Genomic DNA, 26,047 nt, shown 5'->3' on the forward strand with positions numbered 1-26,047 from the left:
AATAAATTCTAGGAAAAGGAATTTATGACTTTTTTTTTGGCCGGGGGGGGGGGGGGGGGGAGGGGAAAGAGTAGAAGGAGGGGGAAGAGTTTCAAAGCTTCTAGATATAATGCATACAGATAGAAGCTATACAACAACCTAGAACATTTTGTTCCGTGTCCACTATAAATGCTGGAGGACTTCTGATCAATTGAACTGGTTTCACTTTTCAGAAACATTACATTGGGTATACAATGACTTGCAGCCCACTCTCACAAAATATTGACCTTGACTGCAGTTATTAACAGTAGGAAAAAGCTTGTGCCAGTCTGCTCTGTGCCACCACTAACAGATTATGTAGAGCACCGGCTGAAAACTATACACAGTCCAAGCTACCTTGATAACTGGTATGCTTCTAAACTCCATTGAATAATCTACTGAAGATGGGAGAAGGGAAGGAAGTTGCACTCAAGGAAAACAAACTTCTCAATACAAATAACAAACTTGTTCTCATATTCGCTTTGGGCTAGAGCTATCATAAATAACATCTCAGATTCTCCGATCCCATTATTTTACTGCCCCACTTCTTTTTCCCCCTCCCTAAAGACAATATGAGCAGCCTGAACTACAACGGTGCAAAGTTTAAATTTGTCTGGCCATTCCTCAGTCCAGATTCTATACTTTTTTCAAGAACATTGATACAATGGCTAATTCCTTCCACAGGTGCATCTGGAGACCTCCAAGAATGGTGTTTGGCGCATGCCAGAGAACCCTGGAAGCTGTACAATTGCAGCCCTCAAATCACAGGAGATATTTATTAATTTCTGCTTTCCACTGCAATGGCAATACTGTATTGACATAAGGAACTTTAAAAAAAAAACAAACAGAAGCAGCGAAAGTCCCAACTATCCAACATATGGCTAAGATTGATTCAACTTGCATAATTAAGATGGCTACACATAAATGGATGCAATAAGTTAGTGACACATTACAAATACATACAAAGAGGTTTTCTTTCCTTACTGAATTTTTTTTTAAAAATCGGGCAGGAAATTCAAGCAGCTCTCATTTCAGTTAACAGAAATTAAGAATGAAGATGAACACAAAAAGGCAAGGGATATGCAAAGTTGAAAAAAGGAACTTCTTAGACTTGGAATTATCCAAGAATATATACAATATTTATAATGAGGTTCATTGTTTGAACTGACTTTTATAAGCACATAGGCATTGGTCTCATAATAAAGAATGGACCAGTGCATCATAATATTGTATCCAAAAACAAAAATGTACTCAGGGATTTCTTCCAATATCATAAAATAGTATTCAGTACTATGATTTTTGAAACACAGTTCAGATGAGAAAAATATTGTACAGAGCTTAAGACTATTACAAAAAAAAAATTGAGATTCTTTTTGCTTACTGAAAAAGTGAATTGCAACAAATTTTAAAATATGATTACACAGAAAAAAAACCATTGAAAGAGTTGGTTCCATCAATTAATTTGTAAATGAAATGTCAAGTTAATATACAGGAGAATCTCAAATATCATGAACTTACTATAGCTCTGATACTTAGAGCTGTCAAAAGGCTCATTTTATCAGCAAAATTACAATCAAGGATAGACAGCAACCCAATTTAAATAGCATGGAACCCTGTTTATTTTTTGAAGTCAGCCATTAAGTTGATTAACATTTTAAACCAGAATGAATGATGTCACTAATAATTTCACAAGAATTCTTCCTAGAAACAAAAACAAATGACCTTACAATGACATTTCTGAGCTTAGCCAGATATCTGGCACACAGAAACCATCACCAAGCTTAACAGTCATTAAACTACTCAAGTCCACAAATGTAATTTTTGTTTTCATGATATTGAATGCAGAGACACACATAATCGACTTAGCTGAGTCTAGAGAACTTATGGCCGGGTCAGCAAGGGTCAAAGTTTAGGTGTTTCAAGTGTGTGTAAGAATATTACTGGATTTTAACTAGCTAAAATCATGCAGCTCACCAGTAGATTCTCACTTGTCCAGCTGGAACCACAATATCTGTTAAGAGCATTTATTTGCAGTTCACTAAAGCAGGAATAAGAAGAATCCTGCCCTCAGTGAGAGGTCTACTCCTTCAGATGTCAGGACAGCTGGTCAATCATTAACCTGGAATACAGTGATGTGCCTGCTGCAAGGCAACAGATTACCAAATTTGTCAGACGATCAATTCTGCTATAATCTCTCATCACCATGTCATTTTGGGGCCAATTTGGCCACAGTCCTCCTTTACCCCCAATCCCTTCATGCAGGGTTAGGCAATAAAGACTCCAGAGGCAAGTTACCTACTGAACTATTTTGTGCCTCCAAATGCCTGCCTTGGAGAAGGTCATTACCTCATTCCTGGGAGAAGAATGCTTGCCTGCAATTTCTTCCAAGAAACAATGCATCACAGGCAGACAGAGAAAAAGGGAGTGAAGCTAATTACAAAGAGCCAGTTACTACCATAAGGAAAATATAGTACTTTAATTGTTTGAAGCCTATAGTGCTTTGGAACAAAACATTAGTATACAACTTCCAGCTAAACCAGAAAGGTTCCAGGTTCAAACCCTAGTTTACACCATGTTGGCTATTCTTGGCCAGGTTAGCAGCAGATACCAGCTAACTCAAAATAGTCTGGAGAATTAACTGGTCTCTATGGCTTATCTACTCACTGGATAAACTCTTGAACCTCAGTCAATTCACCTTAGAGCTTTGGGGTAGGAAAGAAAAACAAAAATCAACCAACTGTCCCACTAGTGCTAACTGCACAGTGGTTTCTATTGGAAATACCCAAACATGGATATCGGGTGAGATTTACATTGCTTTTGGTTTACATTGGTACCCGCCATAAATTGGATAAAATAAAATAAAATCAAAGTATCGCATTTCATGTTTCTGGACCATTTTACTATGGAAGGCTTAGGGTATAATTTATATGGGTTAGTGTATAATATATCTGAAGTCTTATGTTTAAGTTAGAGATTGCAAAGAGTTAAAATCAATCTAGCAGTAAAACCCGGGGTTTGGGGAGGGGGGGGGGTGGGGGGCAGCAAATGCCTTTGGTCTTACTACTAGTCGAAACTAAACAGAAGTACTGTACCAACCACGGCCCACTGCAGATCAGCATTGAGTGTAGCAACTTCAATACAGCAGTACAGTTTACCTATCTAGATAGCATTATCTCAAATGACGCCACTATCAACAAGGACACGGACAGTCGACGGCCCAAGGCCAACAGCTGCTTTGGCCACGTCTTGAACTATGTCTGGAGAAACCATTCACTACGCATCTCTAACAAAATTCAAGTATATAGAACAGATGTCATCACCAACCTCTTGTATGGGTCAGAATCATGGGTTCTGCACAGAAAACAAATGCTACTACTGGAGAGCTTCCATCAATTCAGTCTTCAATCAGTCATCAACATCAGATGGCAGGAATACATTACAAACAATGAAGTCCTCAATGGAGCCGATATGCACAGCATTGAATGTAGTCTCTTACAACATCAATTACACTATGAAGGACATGTGTTATGTATGGAGGATTCCAGAATGCGAAAAGCAGTGCTTTATGGTGAACTATGCTCCAGTAAGTGAGATCAAGGCACACCTCACAAAAGGTTTTAAGACCAGTTGAAAAGACAGCTCTCTCTGCTGACATTGGCCAATGGGTGTCAGAGCAGGAGGCTGCTGAGAGAGACAGGTGGCATACAACAACCGGGAAAGCAGTCTACAAGTTCAAAACAGACACAAGACTTGAAGAAAGGCACAGACAACGAAAGGAGTCAGCTTATACCAGAGCCCCTCCAAATGGAGTTCTTGTGCCCCAAGTAGAAGCTTGCACATCAAGAATTAGCCACTTCAGTCACCAACCATCATGCCAACTACCAGAGATAAACCTTCCCATGATCTTCATCTGCGAAGAATCTGCCATCATCATAATCGACTGAGCAACCTCTGAACTAGGAACAAATTGTAGCTATGGGCTTCAACTTTCTACGCTCAGAATCAAAATTGAGTGAAACACATGTTCAGGATCAGTTCCAACAAAGGCTGAGAGTAAGGCTAAGGCCTAAACTGAGAATTCAACCTGCTATTCAGATATTATGGTATGTTTTGTTAGAATTGTTATAGCAATTAAGTGTGAATCTGGTATTTTGTTCTGTCACCTGGATAATCTAAATCAGCTACTTGATTTTATGCTGACTTCACCTCAAAGTGTTCATCAAATTTTAATTAACAGAAGATTGATGAGTCACACTGGAGGGCACATTCAAGGATCACGACACCCAGTCAATAAGGGGACTCACTAATACACCTCCAGGGTTATTCTATCATACATCTAGATATTGGCCTAGATTTTACTTTTGAGGCGAAGGAATGGCTTTTGCCGTTCACCTCGCGTACAGTTGCCCAGAGCCTCAGGGCCCATCAGCAGGAATTTCCACTAATCAGGTGCCTGATCCAGCACGGTTCCCCCTCCAGGCAATCTGTGGCATCTTTAAGTAGGACAAGTACAGTGAAGCTCTTCTACTAATCAGACTGAAGTAGCCTCACAGACATGCAGACTGTAAACGAGGAAGTTTTAAAAAAAAACTATAAATCACATTTAAGTCATTGTACAGTAAGCAAAATAAAGACTGGGACATACAGGTGAGTTTAAGAGCGCGACAGATAAAAGAGAAAAACAGAAAAGCCAGAACTTTTTAAAAAAATCTACCTTAATTTTCATCTGAGGGAATGAGACACCACACTTGTAAATTAATTTTTCCAGGGGCACAAAGATTGCTCAACAGTAATTATCAGTTATCACGCTGTTTAAAAACTCATTTACTCCTGAATAGACTAGCCTCAACATTTTCATTCCCCTTTAATGTGGAACTAGTGGGTAAGTATTACAAGTTCACATCATTACAGCAATTCCAATGCCGGGTCTATTGACAGGGACTGCAACAGTGCAACACCATGGAGAAGCTTGGTATCTGGAAGCAATTTCTCGATTGCTTTGTTAAACTGCGCTTGTACGGATGCCAAAAGTTGCTGTCAGATTTACCCTGTAATAATGGCAATTGCTGATAGCCTAGGTCATTGTTATTATAGCAAAATCCAGGCTACTGAGTAGCAAATAGAACTCCCAAGTCTGCTTAGAGAAGAAACTATGACCCTGATACTCGACAATTTACAAGTCTTTTCAATTAAATCATCTTTCCTGATGCATTTGCTGAATTCTCCACAACATTAAGCAACAAAAATGCACAGAAAAATCACTTATGCAACAAAAATGTGAATACATTTTGAAACCGCTAAATATTCTGCAGAGTTAACAAGTTCCCATAAACTCATCGCAAATTAACAAATGTTAACTAGGTAATGTACTAATTACATATCAGCAATAACTATTAGATTGCATCTTTGCAAGGAAAAACACATAGGACCAACATTGTAGCACTGTCACACAACCAGTACGACGAGAGGATGTGGTTGCGAGAATGTAACCTCCTCTATACCTCAAAGAAAAGCTGTTCTTACCTAAAGCATTAATATGGCTATTTAAAGGCGCTTCAGTTTCACTCCTGAAAACAGAAACTCTCTGATGCCTCTCCTCTTGAGTCCACCTGCACATCTCCTGAACATATGAGCTTGCAGTTTCAACAATGGACTGTTTGTTTTCTTTGGCACTTAAAGTATCCAGAGCTAACTTACGTTTGGCTTTAGCTTTGATGCTGCTTTGCAGACTCTTTTCATTTTCTGAAGACATAACTGAGAGGTCCATCTGTTGCCTTGTATTTTGAGTTTGCAGCAGCACTGGAGATGGATGTTTAACATCATAGGATTTGTTAAGCTCAATCAGTGAGCCTTGTTTAGCCTTTTCAATCAGGCTGCTAGTCTTTTGGCCACTGAGATCAAGTTCATTCTGGGGTTCTAATGACTGGATTATTTCCTGTTTATTTACAAGTAATGGAGATATCCTTTCCAAATCATATGGATCTTTGTGAATTAAGCTCTTCAAAGGCACTTGAGCTTCATCAACTATGGCTCCAACCATATTTATTTCAGACTTCCCAGAAGGTTCAGTACACATTGACATCCCTACAAAAGATTGTTCATGGTATTTTACCCTTCCCAAGCATGTTGGAACATCAAAATTCCCAGACTTTTTTTCAGTTTCTTCTTGATTGAGTGTTACTAAAGCTTCATTTGACACTGCTCTCTTTACATCAAGACTACTAATATTTATTTTACCTTGATGTGTCCCAGGTAGCCCTTTGAACTTTTCTTTTGGGCTTAACTCATAAGCATTCACTGGGTTATTAATGACAATATTGGTTGATGTCCTGGAACGTCTTTGGTGCATTTTGGGACTGCGACTTGGTTCAGGGTTGGGCAGTTTTGCATAGGATCCCATTAAGCTTTTAAGCAAGCTGTTTTCATGTTCGTTTGCTGAGCTGTTTATCCAGTCCTCATCTGAATCGGATTCTCTAGATAAGCCTTTCATTAACTTTGCTGGTAAGTCTACTTTTGATGAATTACTTGAAGTAGATGTGCCAACTGCTGTTTTATCAAACAATTCAAAGCTTTCACTGATCATAGAGGCAACTTGTGACTGTGAAGATGACTTTAAACTGCTTGATTTATCAACTGTCACAGGACTAGAACTCCAACTTTTGTTAGAATTTCTGTTTCTTTCTCTTTCCCAGTCATTGATTTTAACACCCTCATTTTCTTTATCCGAATGGCTTTCATGTGTACCATCCTTGGAAGTATTTTTCCCATTGCGTCGATTTTGTTCTCTCTCTACATATTCTCTTGACTTTTTTAGCAGGTTCTGGAAACTCATTGCATAATGATCAGGGGATTCTTTTACAGATGACAATACATCAGTTTTTGATTCTTCTTTCTTAGGACTCACACATACTGGAAGAGTGTTATTGGATTGGATACTGCAAGTGGATTTGGGAAGGTCACTTATTTGAGAGGCATAAATACATTTTTCAGAGTCTCCAATGGAAACTTTTTCCTTTAATTTCAATAGTGTCTTAGTTGATAGAATGGTGTCCTCAGGTTTGTCAGAATAGCTTGGGGAAACTGAACAATGGTCAGTATGCTGTACTGTAGTGAAGCCATTTTTTGGATCAATTTTTGCTGGCAGTTCAGTAACAGGGTCTTTGACACTTTCAGTGGTACTTGGCACTTGGCAAACCTGTAGGAAAAAAAAACTTTAAAAATCAGGATCAACAATGCAAAAAGTAATAATTTTATGTTCTACCAGTTCTCTCCATTTATAAAATATGACAAGTATACATGTACTTTGGGCAAAATTTTTAAATACTACTTTTTCAGTACGGTACAGTGAAGTTACTAACAGAGAATTCAAAAAATGATATATTTTCAACTTCAAATCAGACAAAATTAACGTCTTAACCTTTGAAAAAAAGTGACCACTTATAACAATCATATGCAATCAGAAAGCAGCATCATCTCCAGCAAAACAGTCAGAGACTACAGGAGGTCCAATGGAAGCGAAGCATAAAATGTAATGTTTGTTGGCAACCACTGGTAGTGTAACCTTACAAAACCCCATCACGTAATGTTTTGCTTTCAGTATCCAAGTACACAATTGTAAACAAAATAAAACAAGCCTTCTAAATTAGCTGCAATCATTACTTATTATGAATTGCTAACTAACTACAGGAATAAAATTGGATTAAGAAAAGCAACATCATCATTTGCAACAACAAATAATTTAGGTAAAGCAGCAAAGTGCTCAGAAGGAAAAAACAAATATAATTATTACTTGAATCTGTCGTGCCAACTCTTAAAACGAGTTGTTTCATCAGAAGCCTATTTAAAAGTTACAAAAGAATTATGTTTATCTCAAACATTCTAGACCCGAAGAAGTTTCTCCAGTGTGAAGATGCAGGAAAAGAAAGAAATTGCATAACCTGGGCAGGCAGGGGAGGAATTTGGTGCAGGAGCTAGTTAGATTGGGTCTATGCACTTCTTTCATCATTGAAATATTACTAGAAATGGGGGTGGGTGGACATTCGCAAATATGCCGTTTCACACATATGTCACAGAAAGACAACTGGATGACATGTTCCATTATAGAGAGGATACAATCATGTATAGTTATGCTACCGGATTAGAAGTTCAGAGGCCTGGACAAACAGTCCAGCGAATGCAACTTCAAATCCCACCATGGCAGTTTGAGAATTTGAACAAAATTTGAAATAGAAATTTGGTACCAGTAAAAGTGATGGAGCTAAAATAAAAGCAAAATACTGCGGATGCTGGAAATCTGAAATAAAAACAAGAAATGCTGGAACCACTCAGCTGCTGAGTGGTTCCAGCATTTCTTGTTTTTGCTGATGAAGCTGTTGTATTGTCATAAAAACCCAACTGGATCACTAACGTTCTTTGGAGCAGGAAACCTGCCACCCTTACTCAGTCTAGGCTATACAAGACTAAAGTCCTACACCAATGTGGTTGACTCTGAACTGGTCTCTGAAGTGGCCGGGCCAGCCATTCAGTTGCATTAAACCACTAAAAAATACCAGATGGACCACTAAGCTGCGACGTAGGCATCAAATCAGGACACAACAAAGGCACAACCCAGCCCTGCTGACCCTGCAAAGTCCTCCTCACTAACATCTGGGAATTGGCGCCAATATTAGGAGAGTTGCCCCACAGACTAGTCAAGCAACAGCCTAAAAGTCAAACTCGCAAAACAATACGTCCCAGACTCCTCCATCACCATCCCTGTCTCCCAGCCCGATAGACGTACCAGATTTGGGGGGCACAATGGGATACAGTCAAGGGAGAATGGCCCTGCAGCAGGTGATGAAAGAACACTACAGAACACTATTTGGCCTCATCATCATTAAGCTACCTGTTGCAGATGCAAGACAGCATTGATAGAAGTAGCCCACCGCACAGTTTTCGAATATCTGCCTGTTCTGATTTACCGATTAGGCACACTACAGCCTGCTGGACTGAACACGAAGTTCAATCATTTCAGAGCATGACGGGTCTCCATTTTTATTTTTAGTTGTTTTTTTCTTCTTTTTTTTTTAAAAATGTGTTTATTTTATTTAGTTTGTTTCTACTGTGCCTACGCACTGTTTTTTTCATGTTTGTGCTTGGGGCCAGGCTTCTCAGTTTTCTGTCCATTAACATCCTCTCTGTACTAATGCTTTGTCTTTCAGCACACCATTAACATACCATTTGCCTTTGCTCCATGACCTTCTGGTCAGTTATTCTCTGTGACCTTGTCCTATCAACATCTTATCTTTTGTTATCTCTTGCCCCACCCACGCTTTACTTGCTTAAAACATTTTACATTTCGAATATCTGCCAGTTCTGATGAAGGGTCACTGGCCTGAAACGTTAACTCTACTTCTCTCTCCACAGATGCTGCCAGACCTGCTGAGTATTTCCAGCATTGCTTGTTTGTGTTCCACCCAAATGACAGCCTATCAGCCCACTCACAAACATCAGAAAAGTGATGGAAGCAATTGCCAACACTGCTGCCAAGCAGCACTTACTAATGACATGCTTACCAATGCTCAGTTTGTGTTCTGCCAGGACCATTTGGTTACTGACCTCATTATAGCCTTACTCCAGATGTGGACATAAGAGCTCAATTCCAGAGGGAAGGTGACAATGACTGCTGTTGACGTCAAGACAATATAAGCGAGTGAGACACCACGGAGCCCTGGTAAAACTTGAGTCAATGAAGATCAGGGGAAAACTTCTAATATAATAAAAGCAAAATACTGCAGATGCTGGAAATCTGGAATAAAAACAAAGTGCTGGAAATACTCAGCAGGTCAGGCAGCATCTGTGGAGAGAAAGAAGCAGAGTTAACGTTTCAGGTCAATGTGTTCTGATGAAAGGTCACTGACCTGAAAAGTTAACTCTGCTTCTCACTCCACAGATGCTGCCAGACCTGCTGAGTATTTCCAGCACTTTGTTTCGAAAACTTGACAATGGCTGGATTCATACCTGGCACAAACGAAGATGGTCGTGGTTGGAGGCTCATCAGCTCAGCCCCAGGATATTACTGCAGGAGTTCCTCAAGGCAGCGTTCTAGACCCAATTACCTGCAACTGCTTCAATAACCTTCCATTCCACCATACAGTCAGAAGAAGGCTGTTCAGTGATGATGACCATTTCCAAAAAGATGGCCTAACAACCTACCCTTGACACAATGGCAATATCATCATTGAGACTGCTGCTTCCCCACCCCCCCCACCACCACCAACAACATCCTGGGTATCACCAAAACTCAACTGGACCAGCTATAAAAATGCCATGACTACTAGAGATGATCAGAGGCTGGGTGTTCAAGCAGCAAGTGACTCATTTTTGAATTCCCCAAAGTCTCTCCATTGCCTACAAGACACAGAATAGGAGTATGAAGGAGTAAGAACTTAAGAGCAGAAGTAGACCATTCAGCCCTTCAGCTCCGCCATTCAATCAGCATGGCCAATCTTCTACCTCAACTCCACCTTTCTGCACTATTTCCATATCCCTTAATTCCCTCAGTACCCAAAAATCTATCAATCGCTGCCTTGAATATGTTCAACGACTAAGGAGCCACAGCCCTCTGGGGTAGAGAATTCCAAATATTCACAACCCTTTGAGTGAAGAAACTTCTCATCTCAGTCCTAAATGGTCAACCCCCTATTTTGAGACTGAGAGCCCCTGGTTCTAGACTACCCAGCTAGGGGAAAACCCAGCATTTACCCTATGAAGTCCTTGAAGAATTTTGTATGTTTCAATGAGATCACTTCTCATTCTTCTAAATTCCAGGAAATATAGTCCCAGTCTACTCAATCTCTCCTCATAGGACAATTCCCTCATCCCAGGAATCAGGCCAGTGATCTTTTGTTGCACTCCCTCCAAGGCTACTATTTCCTTCCTTAGGTAAGGAGAACAAAACTGTACACAGTACTCCAGGTGTAGTTTCACCAAAGTCCTATACAATTGCAGTAAGAATTCTTCACGTACACTCTAACCCCTTTGTAATAAAAGCTAACGTACCATTTGCCTTCCTAATTGCCTGCTGTACCGACACGTTAACTTTCTGCGGTTCATGTACAAAGTCAGCCAGGTCCCTCTGAATACCAACATTTCCCAGTTCTCAACATTTAAAAATATTCTGCTTCTTTTAATTTTTCCTTCCAAAGTGAATAACTTCACACTTCCACCATTATATTCCATACTTTCAGTTTAAAATAATTTACCTTTTGTTTCGGCGGACAAGGGGACTGCTGGGTAAGTAAACCTATATATTCAGGCAGTTTAAAATAACTTACTTTTTGTTGCAGCAGCTTTTTCTAAAGCAGCGATAGTGCGAGCGAGGTGTCAGCTGGGAAGGTGAGTTTCAGTTTAAAATAACTTACCTTTTGTTTCGGCGGACAAGGGGACTGCTGGGTAAGTAAACCTATATATTCGGGCAGTGGCTAAACCCGAAACACTACACGTGTAGTGTCTCCCACCCATCCTCCTCCTCTTACCAAAAAAAAGGACTCTTGTGTGGAGGGTTTGGCAAGGTAAGGTTTTCCTTTTTTTTTAACCTGTTGTCAATTTAGTGCGGAGGGGATGGAAGCTAGGGCAGTTACATGCTCCTCTTGCAGGACGTGGGAGGTGAGGGTCACCACTTGTGTCCCTGCTGACTTCACCTGAGAAGTGCACCCAACTCCAGCTCCTCGCAGACCGCGTTAGGGAACTGGAGCTGGATGAACTTCGGATCATTCAGGATGCTGAGGGGGTGATAGCGAGCAGTTATAGGGAAGTAGTGACACCTAAGTTACAGGATAAAGGTAGCTGGGTGACCGTCAGGAGAGGGAAAGGGAATAGGCGCACAGTGCAGGGATCCCCTGTGGCCGTACCCCTCAATAATACGGATACCGTTTTGGATATGGTTGGAGGGGGGGGGGGGGGGGACGACCTACCAGAGGAAAGCCACAGTGGCCAGGTCTCTGGCACTGAGCCTGGCGCAGTGTCTCAGAAGGGAAGGGGGGAGAATAGGAGAGCGATAGTGATGAGATTCAATGGTTAGAGGAACAGACAGGAGATTCTGTGGTCGCGAACGAGACTCCCGGATGGTATGTTGCCTCCCAGGTGCCAGGGTCAGGGATGTCTCGGATCGAGTCCATAGGATTCTTAAGGGGGAGGGGGAGCAGCCAGAGGTCGTGGTACATATCGGTACCAATGACATAGCTAGGAAAAGGGATGAGGACCTGAAAAGCGAATATAGGAGTAAGGTTGGAAGCTGAAAGGCAGGACGAGCAGAGTAGTAACCTCAGGATTGTTACCAGTGCCACGTGCTAGTGAGGCTAGAAACAGGGAGCGAGTGCAGCTGAACACGTGGCTACAGAACTGGTGTAGGAGGGAGGGATTCAGATATGTGGATCATTGGGATACCTTCTGGGGAAGGTGGGACCTGTATAAGAAGGACGGGTTGCATCTGAACTGGAGGGGCACCAATATCCTGGGCGGGAGGTTTGCTAGAGCTCTTCGGGAGGGTTTAAACTAGTTTGGCAGGGGGATGGGAACCGGAGCCACGGATCAGTGGATGGGGTAGCTGTTGAACAGGCAGACACCGAGTGCAGAGAGTCTGTGAGGAAGGTTAGACAGTTGACAGGGCAAAGTTGCAGCCAGTATGATGGGTTGAAGTGTGTCTATTTTAACGCAAGAAGTGTCAGGAATAAGGGTGATGAGCTTAGAGCATGGATCAGTACTTGAAGCTACGATGGTGTGGCCATTACGGAGACGTGGATATCACAGGGGCAGGAATGGATGTTGGATGTTCCAGGGTTTAGATGTTTCAAAAGGAATAGGGAGGAAGGTAAAAGAGGAGGGGGAGTGGCATTGTTAATCAGGGATAGTATCACAGCTGCAGAAAGGGAGGTCGTCGAGGAGGGTTTGTCTACCGAGACATTATGGGTGGAAGTCAGAAACAGGAAAGGAGCAGTCACTTTATTGGGAGTTTTCTATAAACCCCCCCAATAGCAACAGAGACATGGAGGAACAGATTGGGAGGCAGATTTTGGAAAGGTGCAGAAGTAACAGGGTTGTTGTCATGGGTGACTTCAACTTTCCTAATATTGATTGGAACCTCCTTAGTGCAAATAGTTTGGATGGAACAGATTTTGTCAGGTGTGTCCAGGAAGGTTTCCTGACTCAATATGTAGATAGGACGACCAGAGGGGAGACTATGTTGGACTTGGTTCTTGGCAACGAACCAGGCCAGGTGGCAGATCTCTCGGTGGGAGAGCATTTTGGTGATAGTGATCACAACTCCCTGACCTTTACTATAGTCATGGAGGGGGACAGGAGCAGACGGGATAGGAAAATATTTAATTGGGGGAGGGGGAATTACAATGCTATTAGGCAGGAACTGGGGACAGATGTTCTCAGGGAAATGCATGACAGAAATGTGGAGGTTGTTTAGGGAGCACTTGCTGCGACTGCTGGATAGGTTTGTCCCGATGAGGCAGGGAAGGGATGGTAGGGTGAAGGAACCTTGGATGACAAGAGATGTGGAACAGCTAGTCAAGAGGAAGAAGGAAACTTACTTAAGGTTGAGGAAGCAAGGATCAGACAGGGCTCTAGAGGGTGACAAGGTAGCCAGGAAGGAACTGAAGAATGGTCTTAGGAGAGCCAGAAGGGGACATGAAAAAGTCTTGGCGAGTAGGATTAAGGAAAATCCCAAGGCGTTCTACACTTATGTGAGGAATAAGAGGATGGCCAGAGTGAGGGTAGGGCCGATCAGGGATAGTGGAGGGAACTTGTGCCTGGAGTCGGAGGAGGTAGGGGAGGTCCTAAATGAATACTTTGCTTCAGTATTCACGAGTGAGAGGGACCTGGTCGTTTGTGAGGACAGCGTGGAACAGGCTGATATGCTCGAACAGGTTGAGGTTAAGAGGGAGGATGTGCTGGAAATTTTGAATGATATGAGGACAGATAAGTCCCCGGGGCCAGACGGGATATACCCAAGGATATTACAGGAAGCGAGGGAAGAGATTGCTGCGCCTTTGGCGATGATCTTTGCGTCTTCACTGTCCACTGGAGTAGTACCGGATGATTGGAGGGTGGCAAATGTTGTTCCCTTGTTCAAGAAAGGGAATAGGGATAACCCTGGGAATTATAGACCAGTCAGTCTTACGTCGGTAGTGGGCAAATTATTGGAGAGGATTCTGAGAGACAAGATTTATGATTATTTGGAAAAGCATAGTTTGATTAGAGACAGTCAGCATGGCTTTGTGAGGGGCAGGTCATGCCTCACAAGCCTTATTGAATTCTTTGAAGGTGTGACAAAACACATTGATGAAGGAAGAGCAGTGGATGTGGTGTATATGGATTTTAGCAAGGCGTTTGATAAGGTTCCCCATGGTAGGCTCATCCAGAAAGTAAGGAGGCATGAGATTCAGGGAAAGTTGGCTGTCTGGATACAAAATTGGCTGGCCCATAGAAGTCAGAGGGTGGTAGTAGATGGAAAGTATTCAGCATGGAGCTCGGTGACCAGTGGTGTTCCACAAGGATCTGTTCTGGGACCTCTGCTCTTTGTGATTTTTATAAATGACTTGGATGAGGAAGTGGAAGGCTGGGTTAGCAAGTTTGCCGATGACACAAAGGTTGCTGGAGTTGTGGATAGTGTGGAAGGCTGTTGTAGGTTGCAACGGACATTGACAGGATGCAGAGCTGGGCTGAGAAGTGGCAGATGGAGTTCAACCTGGAAAAGTGTGAAGTGATCAATTTTGGAAGGTCGAATTTGAATGCGGAATACAGGCTTAAAGACAGGATTCTTGGTAGTGTGGAGGAACAGAGGGATCTTGGGGTCCATGTCCATAGATCTCTCAAAGTTGCCACCCAAGTTGATAGGGTTGTTAAGAAGGCGTATGGTGTGTTGGCTTTCATTAACAGGGGGATTGAGTTTAAGAGCCGCGAGGTTATGCTGCAGCTCCATAAGGCCCTGGTTAGACCACACTTGGAATATTGTGTTCAGTTCTGGTCGCCTCATTATAGGAAGGATGTGGAAGCTTTAGAGAGGGTGCAGAGGAGATTTACCAGCATGCTGCCTGGACTGGAGGAAGTTTGAAAGATTGAGGGAGCTAGGGCTTTTCTCATTGGAGCGAAGAAGGATGAGAGGTGACTTGATAGAGGGGTACAAGATGATGAGAGGCATAGATAGAGTGGATAGTCAGAGACTTTTTCCCAGGGTGGAAAGGGCCATCACCAGGGGGCATAATTTTAAGGTGATTGGAGGAAGGTTTCGGGGAGATTTCAGAGGTAGGTTCTTTCCACAGAGTGGTGGGTGCGTGGAATGCGCTGCCAGCGGTGGCAGTAGAAGCAGATACATTAGGGGCATTTAAGCGACTCTTGGATAGGTACATGGATGATAGTAGAATGAAGGGTAGGTAGTTAGTTTGATCTTAGAGTAGGTTAAAGGTTCGGCGCAACATCGTGGGCCGAAGGGCCTGTACTGTGCTGTACTGTTCTATGTTCTATACTTGGAATACTCTCCTCTTGGCTGTCTGGGTGAGGCTTCAACACTCAAAAAACTCGATAGCATCCAGAATTAAGCAGTCTCCTTGATCAGCACCTCATCTGCAAGCCTAAATATTTATCTCCTCTTCCATTGGATGCAGTGCATACTATCTACAAGATGCACTATGGCAACTCATCCAAGATTTGAGGCAGGTTCAGGGGTGCTGACCTTATGGACTAGCTGGAAGTTCTACGCAACCAAGATCCACACTCAAGAGGCTGCCAAAGAAATTTCTATACTCCCTTCTCTGAACTTCCCTGAGTAATTAATTACTCTAAGTAATTAATTACACCAGCTTGTGTGGTAGTGAGCCACTGAGACAGAAAAGACAGGTTCAATACCTAGGATGTCCCAATTTAGCTGGTAGTAGTGCTGCAGTCAGCATCAGGACTATGCTATTTCAACTGATCCCAGAATTCCAAGCAGATCATTTCTGCTAGTCCTGACCCAAAGAAAAGCAGAACCTGGACTCTGTGAATGTGAAATGGTCTACCCATGAAAAGATAGAGAGTTGAACAACTTCAATTATCTAGCCATATTTCTCCTTTTAAATTTTTGTACTCATTAAGATGAGTGATGATAGTGCTAGGGAAGGGAACATTTTCATTTCAGGCAGCCAGTGCCAATGTTAAAGCTCTCAGGTCAGGTAAAACAAAGTAAGAGTCAGAGTAACACTCTCTCTACTTAACCCCCACTATGTCCAATGGCCCCAGCTTCAGAAGAGCGCCCCTACAGTACCAGGGTGGTATTTTTCCATTTCCCAGCACAACAATCCTTTGGTTTGCCATAGTGACTTCCAATGAATGCCAAACTAGAAGCAGTTTTGAATGGCCTCTTTCCCACGAGAAGCAGGATTGAGTATCCAAACTCATCTCATATGGGACCCTTACAGTCAGCAGACTGTGACGATACACCATCAGTGAGGACTGGTTTTGAATCCAGGTCCCAAAGGCAAAATCCACTGATCCACGAATCCACTGCTCCACCTAGTGCCTAAAAGTTCACTTTTAAACAACATCAATTTTAAAAGTTATGCTCGTCAATTACCTATTATTTGCAAGCATCCAGGAATTGCTGGGGCCATAAACTGTACATTTTAAAGTTTCTCTAAGAACTACCTGCCTCCTTACCAGATCAGTCAACCAATTCCATTCATTTCCCCATAGACAGCCTGACTGTATTCTCCATTTAGAAGTTTAACAACTTGCAATTATAGAGGCCATTTAACATAGTAAAACACCTGAAGGCACTTCATAGAAGTGTAATCAGACAAAAATCGATACTGAGCCAAAGGAGAAATTAGAACAAAAAGTGCCCAAAAGCTAAGTCAGAGGCAGACTTTAAGGAGCATTTTAAAAGGAGGAGAGAGAATGGAGAGGATTCATTGGTGATTTTGTCCACATCTTAAGCATCCTTAATTTTGATTTCCAGATTAATATTTCATATCTTTCTTGCACTTGAAAGATGACGTAAAAAAATTGCAGGAGAGCTCATCTTTCAAAGAATAGCACCCAGAAAGATATCTTGGAACACTGTCCCGGTTTTGTACACATTGGGAAATACCGAAGGAGAACCTGGTTTTAAATGACCGCCCAAAGCAATCTTTTGATTGTAGAGGGGAAGGCAGAGCAAGCAGAACCCAGATTTTGCCCATTTATTGTATATATTATGCAATTGGCTAGAGTTCTTAAAATACATAGTTTGCAACTTATAAGTTGCTGCTAACGAATAAAAACGTGCCTAGTAACCATGTGCACAATAAAACGGATACCTCTTAGTAAATTTCCTTCCCTATTTATGATTTAAACTCTTAAACTGTATTACTGCCTTGCAATTCAGTAAGATATCCAGTCTTCCATATATTTTGTTTAGCTTAACAGTACTACACTGACAAGAGAGGCTTGAATTGCTCTGCATAAACCAAAGCATTAGGGAAGTCCCATGGGCCTGATGTAACATATAAAAACTTAAAAAATGAATAAAACACCCAAATTGTGCACAGCAATGAGATAAATGACTAGATAGTGTGCGCTGATTGAGGGATTGGTGATGGCCAGCACACTAACAGAGTTCTCTGTTCTTCTTCAAAAGTGCCATGGGATCTTTTACACTCACTTGGGGTCTCTGTTTAAAATCTTATACAAAAGTAGTAAACTCAAAATGCAGCATTCCCTCAGTACTACATTGAACTATCAGTCCAGATTACATACTCAAGTACTAAGTGGGGCTTGAACCCATGACTCGGAGACAATACCACGGAACTAAATCTGGCACTAAAATAATCTGTACTTTTGTGTGTTATATTATGGCAAATATCATGACCATCATACAATATAGTTCAGAATTCAGAATTACAATAGTCAATTTGTTTCAAATGTCACAATGATAATGAAGAGATGTAAACTCCTCTGGACTTGCAATTTTGCTCTGGCATTTTAAAATTCCAGTTTAAAAATCCATTAATATAAACAAAAGGTAACAGAATAGCTAACCTGTACATTTTCAATAATTTCTTGCACACGGCTAAGTAAGGCACTTTTCCTTGCTCTCTGCCAGCTGAGCTCCAATTCCACAGCTTTTTGTCTGTACTGCTGCATCTCCAGCTTTCTTTCCGTATTCATCTGCAATAGGAAAAATTAGCTTGATTCAGTTTGGTGGGGAAATAAATCAGCAAATCTGCACCTCACTACAATGATCCAATTTCAAACCTCCAAGAACCAAGCTTAATCAGAAAAAGCAGCTCCACTGTGTATTGTAAATACTACTTATTTACTCCACGAGTTGGATGATGAGTAACTCAAAGTTGAGGCGAAGCTATCAAATAACCAGCTGAAGCTCAGTTGCTGACGAGTTCCATAAAAGCTTATAATTAACTATTGTGCACAGGGTGTTTTCCTGACGCTATGCTTACAAGTCTTCATTTAACAAAGTAAAGCAACTCATTAGTCATCATGTGATCTTTGGGTTTGAAGGTATTCTATCCACAAAAAGACAAACCTAGCTTGTATCTGCTACAATAAACAAATATAACAGCAGCACTTCGGTTTGATTAAAATGTGTTACCTTCCACAAATCTGTTTCACAGATCATTCAGTTAATTTAGTCTGGCTCTGAATTTTCTTCCACATAGACTCCAGGTAACTTCTACCAGAACTGAGCAGACATAACTATAGAAACATAGTTATAAAAACAACAAGAACTTGACATTGTGCATTCACCTCTGCTAACTTCTGCAGTCCATTGTCAGTCTTCCTGTACTATGGAGAGATGCACATAATTTATAAGATACAAACAATTCCTACTTAAAACATGGTTAGCTTCAGTAAATTATTACTGACATTATTTAAAAATAAGTCCATCCATTTAGTTGGAAATATGTACAGTTTACATGTCTGGCTCAGAAGAACTAGATTTTAGTGCTAGGGCTATCCTTGCAGAAATTCACTTCAAAGGAGGTTTCATAAAACTTGAACTGCAGTAACACTGAAACTGCTAGCAAAACGGACACCAGAATATAATTTCTCTTGGTCAATAAGTTTAGAAGCCACCATCTTCACTATATTTCCAAGATTTGACAATTAAATGTCACTTAACCTTGGTTCTCAGTTACATTGTTTATCACTGTCAGTGGAATAGTAAGCAGTCTAGTGAGCCTCTAAAAGGCAAAGATATTTCAGTGCTTAGCCTTGAAATCCACTGACATTGGCACGTCAACTGGAAGGCCAACCATTACAGGGTAACATACTTTTTGAACAAAACCAGGATAAGATCATTTAAGCAGTAACGACAAATATATGCACAAGTAATTTTTGAATTATTTTACTGCAGAATGTTACATTGTTCCTTATGCACTATTCTGCAGAGCACTGCCACGCATTTGGCAATTTCCATTACACATTCCAAACAAGTGCCATTCCAGCGACTTGAGCACAAAACCTAGGCTGACACTCCATTGCTGTACTGTGGGAAACAAAGATCCCATGGCACTATTTTGAAGAACAGGGGAGTTCTGTCAGGTGTCCTGGTCAATATTTATCCCTCAACCAACATCACTAAAACAGATTATCTGGTAATTTTCACATTGTTGTTTGTAGCGCCTTGCTGTGCACAAAATTGGCTGCGTGTTTACTGCATTATAAAAATGACGACACTTCAAAAGTACTTCATTGATTGTGAACTGCTTTGGTATGTCCCGTAGTCATGAAAGTTAGTATATAAATGCAAGTCTTTCTTAACTGTCAAGCTTCCCCCAGTTGCCAGTACAGGAGTATTAAAAGTTTTCAAATGTATTTCAATACACTAAAGTCCTCTTTACTGAGATCAGTTTCCAACAGGACTCTACTCGGCTCTTCAGAGATCTGAGATAGCGTATAGCCGAAATGGGAATATGAAGGAAAAATCTAACAGAATTAGTGGATAAGTCGCATTGCTCACAGGAGTATTAAACAATGCAAATGACAACATATTCCACATGTACACCATACAATGTAACACACAGTAACATTCTAGAAAACACCCATTAGACAAAAAGTCACGTTTAAAAGATAAGCACCTATATAATGTTTTAAAAATTATGTACAGCATGTGCCAGAACTTTAGGCCTAGAAATCTGATCACACACTGCCCATTTTCTGGGTGCTAAACAGTCTCCATTATGGCAGATAAGAAACGCTGCTTATTATGAGCCACTGCCCGTCATATTGATATAGGCAATAAAGATGGTGTCCAGGGCCCACAACTGAAACAGGTGTTGGACTCCTTTGCATATGCAAATAAGGGGCCCGATGCCCGTTTGATGCCCCATCTACAATACTGGATTGGCCTGAGGCAACCATTGCCGCTGCATTCGTGAAAACAAGCTGCCTAATAAGTGCGCTTAAAGGACCCCTAAAGGTCATCCGTTATGACCTCCTTGTCCTTGAAATGTTAAATTTTAAAATATATTTACCTCAATGTGAAGCTGCGAAGAGCAGGAGTACTCCTCCTGATCCCAAATTCAAAGACCTGCTGCTGGCCACTGTTTCTCTGCCCTATAGCAATCTCATTCCATCCTTTTATATTGTAAATATATAATGTGAATATAATCTGCAACTGCAAGTGTAGTGAGGCACAAGATGTACTGTACTGAAAGAAACTGATCTGTATTGCACTTTACGTAATGTCAAATTTGAACTGTTACATAATTTACCTTTACAAATTTTATGAATAAAATATTTTTTGGAAAAAATCTCATCCCATCCTTGATCTGCAGCTTGCCAGTTCTACGTTAATAAGGCTCGAGGCCTTACATTATGTGCGCCTTGGACTTATCCTTGCTTGTGCAGGCTGTTTTTGGTTCGGTTCAACTTTCTGGGCTCCAGTGTCACAATCAAATTTAAATTTATGCCCAAAATAAAGTTGATTGGATGTTGTACCAACATTGTAAAAGCCTTTTCCAACTCAAGCAAATTTCCTCCCAGTTTATTAAGTGCCTTATTCACTAGAATCCATTGTTCATATTTTGTCTGAAGGCTTCCCAAGTGAGCCAAACTGCTTAAAACCTTTTGTTTGCCACTTTTCCTCAGTAACTGAACCTTCAGAATCCAAAATAGCTTTTAAACACTAGTATATAAAATAATTAAATACTTTGTAATAAAACAATTAAGCTCAATTAAGTTGTCAAGATTACAAGTATGAGAAAGCAAAGGAGTAGGAATGTACAAATGCAACTTAGCACGACATTGTGAAAAAGGAAGAACACGAGAAAATGTGGGGGGAAAAAAAAAATCACAGGAAGGGCATATGAACACAAGAAACAGCTGCAGTAGTGCATGAAGGAAAGTTGGAACTAGAAACAACATGCAAGAAAAACAGCAAGTGAACATAACTTCCACACTCTTGAAAAGGTGACGAGAAAAGTAAACAATAAAAAGCTTGAAAAAGACAATATTTGGAATTTTGCCAACAGTCAATGATACATTGCTCTAATTTGTGATCTGTGGGAATGGCATAAAATTATCTAAAGAAGTTTCTACACTGACAATATATGGGAAATTTTCAAACAGGAGCTGACTAGGGTACAGACCATATTTATCTGCAAGTAATAAAAGAACAGCCACTGCTAGTGTTTCCTTGGATGACTAGCGAAATTAAAATTAATATGAGACTTATAGAAGAAGTTGTGACAAGTCTATGGGTAATACAATTGAATATCAAGTGGAACATAGAAAATATAGAGGGGAACAAAAAAAGTTGCAAAACTAATAGGGACATAAAGAAAGACTGGAAAGGAACATAAAAAGGGAAATAAAAGATCATAGAAATTTACAGCACAGGAGGAGGCCATTCATCCCATTATGTCCATGCCAGCCAACAAGTAGCCTTCCAGCCTAATCCCACTTTCCAGCTCTTGGTTCGTAGCCTCGTAGATTACGGCACTTCAAATGCATATCCAAATACTCTGGGCGAAAACATTTCACCTCAAAACCCCTCTAAAACATCTAACATAAACCTACACTCCCTGGTTATGGACCCCTCAACAAAGTTGAATAGGGCCTTCCTATCTACTCTATCTAGACCCCTCATAATTTTATATACTTCAATTAGGTCCCCCTTCAGTCTCCTCTGTTCAAAAGAAAACAACCCCAGCCTATCCAATCGTTCCTCATAACTAAAATTCTCCAGTCCAGGCAACATCCCCATAAATCTTCTCTGTACCCTCTCCAGTGCAATCACATCTTTCCTTTAGTGCCGTGACCAGAACTGCATGCAGTACTTCAGCTGTGGCCTAGATAGCATTTTATACAGTTCCAGTATAACCTCCCAGTTCTTATATTCTATGACTCAGTATACACAAGTATCCTGTATGCCTTCTTGATCACCTTGTCTACCTGTCCAGCCACCTTCAGGGATCTGTGGACATGCACTCCAAGGTCCCTCTGTACCTCTACACTTCTCAAAATCTTACCATTTATTGTGTATTCCCCTGCCTTGTTAGCCTTCCCCAAATGCATTACCTCACACTTCGCCGGACTGAACTCCAATTGCTGCTGTTCCGCCCACCTGACTAGTCCACGGATATCTTGCTACAGTCTACAGATCTTCATTATCAAACACAGCCAATTTTTGTATTATCTGCAAACTTTTTAATTATACCTCCTACATTCAAGTCCAATCATTGATACGTACCAGAAAAAGCAAGGGACCTAGTACTGAACCCTGCGGAACTGCACTGGAAACAACCTTCCAGTCACAAAAAGATCCATCCAACATTACCCTTTGCTACCTGGCCCTGAACCAATTTTGAATCCAACTTGCCACTTTGCCTTGGATCCCATGGGCTTTTACTTTCATGACCAGCCTGTCATGTGGGGCCTCATCAAAAGCCTTGCTAAATCCACATAGACTACATCAAATGCACTACACTCATTGACCCTCCTTATTAACTACTCAAAATATTGAATGTTAGTCAGACATGACCTTCCCTTAACAAATCTGTGCTATCTTTGATTAATCCATGTCTTTCTAAAGGAAGATTTGCCCTGTCCCTCAGATTTTTTTTCCAATAATTTTCCCACCACCGAGGTTAAGTTGACTAATTACTCAGTCTATCACTGTTCCGGCCACGTGGTCAGCGGTGTGGTTGGTTCCCACTGCAACTTCCACATGACTGCAGCAAGTGCTTTTTGTTATTAAGGTTTAACTCTCTTGTTTTTATTTGGCAAATAAACAGGTTTACAACAGAAGATTAATTATCTAATTGAGCAACATGCCTTATCCCAAAATCGTCGCAACCGCATCCACTCTCACTCACACATGCGCACAGACAGAGAGGAAGAGGGTTAAGTGGTTTTCAAGTGAAGTAGGGTTTTGGGGTTCACGGTAAACCTGTGGAATTCTCTCAGTCAAGTGCTTGTTAGTTGAAGGCCTGAGGTGTTCGCAGATTTCTCGGTTGGTTGAAAGTTCAGTTTAAAGACGGAGGATCCCTTCCAATTCACTGCTGCACAAGTTGAAAATGTAGAATTCACAGCAGGGTGCCCTCATTCTTGGTTTCTCCAGTTCTTAGCTGGACAAACATTTGGTGATGCTTCTCTCTGGGTCTCTCCCTCTCTCTCCTTTTTAAAGTAAAAAGTTTGTCACATCAGATTCTGGTAGGAGACACTTTGGTCTCTCCCCATGGTGATCATACAATGGCCTAGGATGAAAATAATCCAGTTATGCTGTTTCCACTTCATACCTTCTTTGTTTCAGTAAAACCCATTCAATTCAGAAATGTTTCGGAATGGGTGTAATTGACAGCTCTCAACCTGGTTAGGCAGTGTAGCAATGTTCGAATATACATGCGGCCCTCTTTTGCAACATTGTTCATTTTTTTTATAAAGGTAAAGTCAATTTTTATAACTCTTCAGTCAGAGTCTGTATTTTCAGTAACAATCCCTTCCCCCTTTTTAAACAATGGTAATGTTTGCAGTCCTCCAGTCCTCTGGCACCACCCTTGTGGCCAGAGCGAAGTGGAAAATAATGGTCAGAGCCTCCCCACTTCTTCTCTTGCTTCCCTTAACAGCCTAGGATACATTTTGTCCAGGCCTGGGGACTTGGCCACTTTCAAAGATATTAAACCCCTTAATACTTCCTCTCTCCCTATGTTAATTTCAGCTAATATTTCACACTGCTCTTCCCTAATTACAATGTCTGTACTGTTTCTCTCTTTTGTGAAAACAGACAAAGTATTCATTACCACGCCCACGAACCTCCACCTCCACACACCCTTATGGTGCCTAATAGGCCTTACTCTTTCTTTAGTTATCCTCTTGCTCTTTATGTATTTATGAAAAACCTTTGGGTTTTCCTCAATTTTACTTGCTAATAATTTTTCATGCCCTCTTTGCTTTCCTTAATTTCCGTTTTAATTTCACCCAGACACTTTTTGTACTCCTCTAGGTTTTCTGTGGTATTGAGTCCTCGGTACCTATCATGAGTTTTTTTTCTAATCCTTTCCTTTAAGTCAGTGACAGCTGGGAGCTCTGGATTTTTTAGTCCCACCCTCTTTCTTTCAGGGAACATACTTGCTCTCGATCTTTGCTATTTCTTCTTTGAACGCCTCCCACTGACCTGGCACTGATTTACCTTCAAGTTGCTGTTTCCAGTCCACTTTAGCTAAATCACATCTCAGCTTAGTAAAATTAGCTTTTCCCCAATTGAGAACTTTTATTCCTGATCTTTGGCCTTTTCCATAACTACCCTAAATTTAGCTGAATTACGATGACTCCCACCAACTGATGCCCTTCCACCTGCCCAGCATCATTCCCTAAAATGAAGTCCAGAACCATCCTGTTTTTTGTTGGGCTCGCTACATATTGGCTAAAAAAAGTTCCCCAGAATGCATTTTAAGAATTCTGCTCCCTCTGTCTTTTTCATACGAAGTCTATCCCAGTTAATATTAGGGTAGTTGAAATCCCCCACTATTACTGCCCTATTGTTTTTGCACATCTCATAGGAAGATAGGAACAGGAGTAGCCCCTCGAGCCTATCCCGCCATTCAATAAGACCATGGCTGATCCGCGGCCTAACTCCATATATCTGCCTTTGGCCCATATCCCTTTATATCTTTGCTTAACAAAAATCTATCTATCTCAGATTTAAAATTAACAACTGTTCTACCTTCAACTGCTGTTTGAGGGAGAGAGTTCCAAACCTCTACCACCCTTTGGGTGAAGAAGTGCTTCCTAACATCTCTCCTAAAGAGTCTGGTCCTAATTTTTAGACTATGCCCCCTAGTTTTAGAATCTCCAACTGGTGGAAATAGTTTATCTTTATCTAGCCTGTCTTTTCCTGTTAATATCTTTAAGACTTCAATCAGATCACCCCTTAACCTTCTAAATTCTAGCGAAAACAGGCCTAATTTGTGTAATCTCGCCTCGTAACTTAACCCCTGTAGTCCAGGTATCATTCTTGTAAACCTACGTTGCACTCCCTCCAAGGCCAATATATCCTTCCTAAGGTGTGGTGCCCAGAACTGCTCATAGTACTCCAAGTGGGGTCTAACCAGGGTTTTGTACAGCTGCATAACCTCTGTCTTTATACTCCAATCCTTTGGATATAAAGGCTAGCATTCCATTAGCCTTTTTGATTATTTACTGCACTTGCTCGTGGCATTTTAAAGATCTATACACCTGAACCCCCAAGTCTCTTTGGACATCCACTGTACTTAACCTCTTCCCATTTAGAAAGTACCCTGCTCTATCCTTTTTTGATCCAAAATGGATAACCTCACACTTGCCTGCATTGAAATCCATCTGCCACAGTTTTGCCCACTCACCGAGTCTGTCAATATCTCTTTGCAATTTTATGCTATTATCTAGACTGTCTATAATGCCGCCTAACTTTGTATCATCAACAAATTTGGATATATGACTTATTATGCCATCATCCAAGTCGTTAATGTATAATGTGAATAATTGAGGCCCCAACACGGATCCCTGCGGGACACCAATAGTT

The 26,047-nt window shown here is 41.1% G+C and overlaps 1 protein-coding gene across 8 annotated transcripts in view; it reads right to left on the minus strand.

The window, feature by feature from the left end:
- The window catches only part of LOC137383391 (centriolar coiled-coil protein of 110 kDa-like), a 76,629-nt gene that overhangs the window by 26,083 nt on the left and 24,499 nt on the right, over window positions 1–26,047 (minus strand). For 6 of the 8 annotated variants that reach the window (XR_010977391.1, XM_068056176.1, XM_068056174.1 and 3 more), the window contains 2 exons: window positions 18,064–18,192; window positions 5,542–7,213 (listed from right to left, as the gene is read on the minus strand). Coding sequence is in view for 7 of the 8 variants with exons in the window: in XM_068056176.1 (XP_067912277.1) it covers window positions 5,542–7,213; window positions 18,064–18,192 (1,801 nt within the window). In the remaining variant the exon portion in view is untranslated. Of the gene's footprint in view, window positions 1–5,541; window positions 7,214–18,063; window positions 18,193–18,279; window positions 18,342–26,047 lie in introns of those variants that run through there. The other 2 variants (XM_068056177.1, XM_068056179.1) reach the window with 2 other exon arrangements.

Source organism: Heterodontus francisci, chromosome 24 (genome assembly GCF_036365525.1).
Source record: "Heterodontus francisci isolate sHetFra1 chromosome 24, sHetFra1.hap1, whole genome shotgun sequence".
In the NCBI taxonomy this organism is placed as follows: domain Eukaryota; kingdom Metazoa; phylum Chordata; class Chondrichthyes; order Heterodontiformes; family Heterodontidae; genus Heterodontus; species Heterodontus francisci.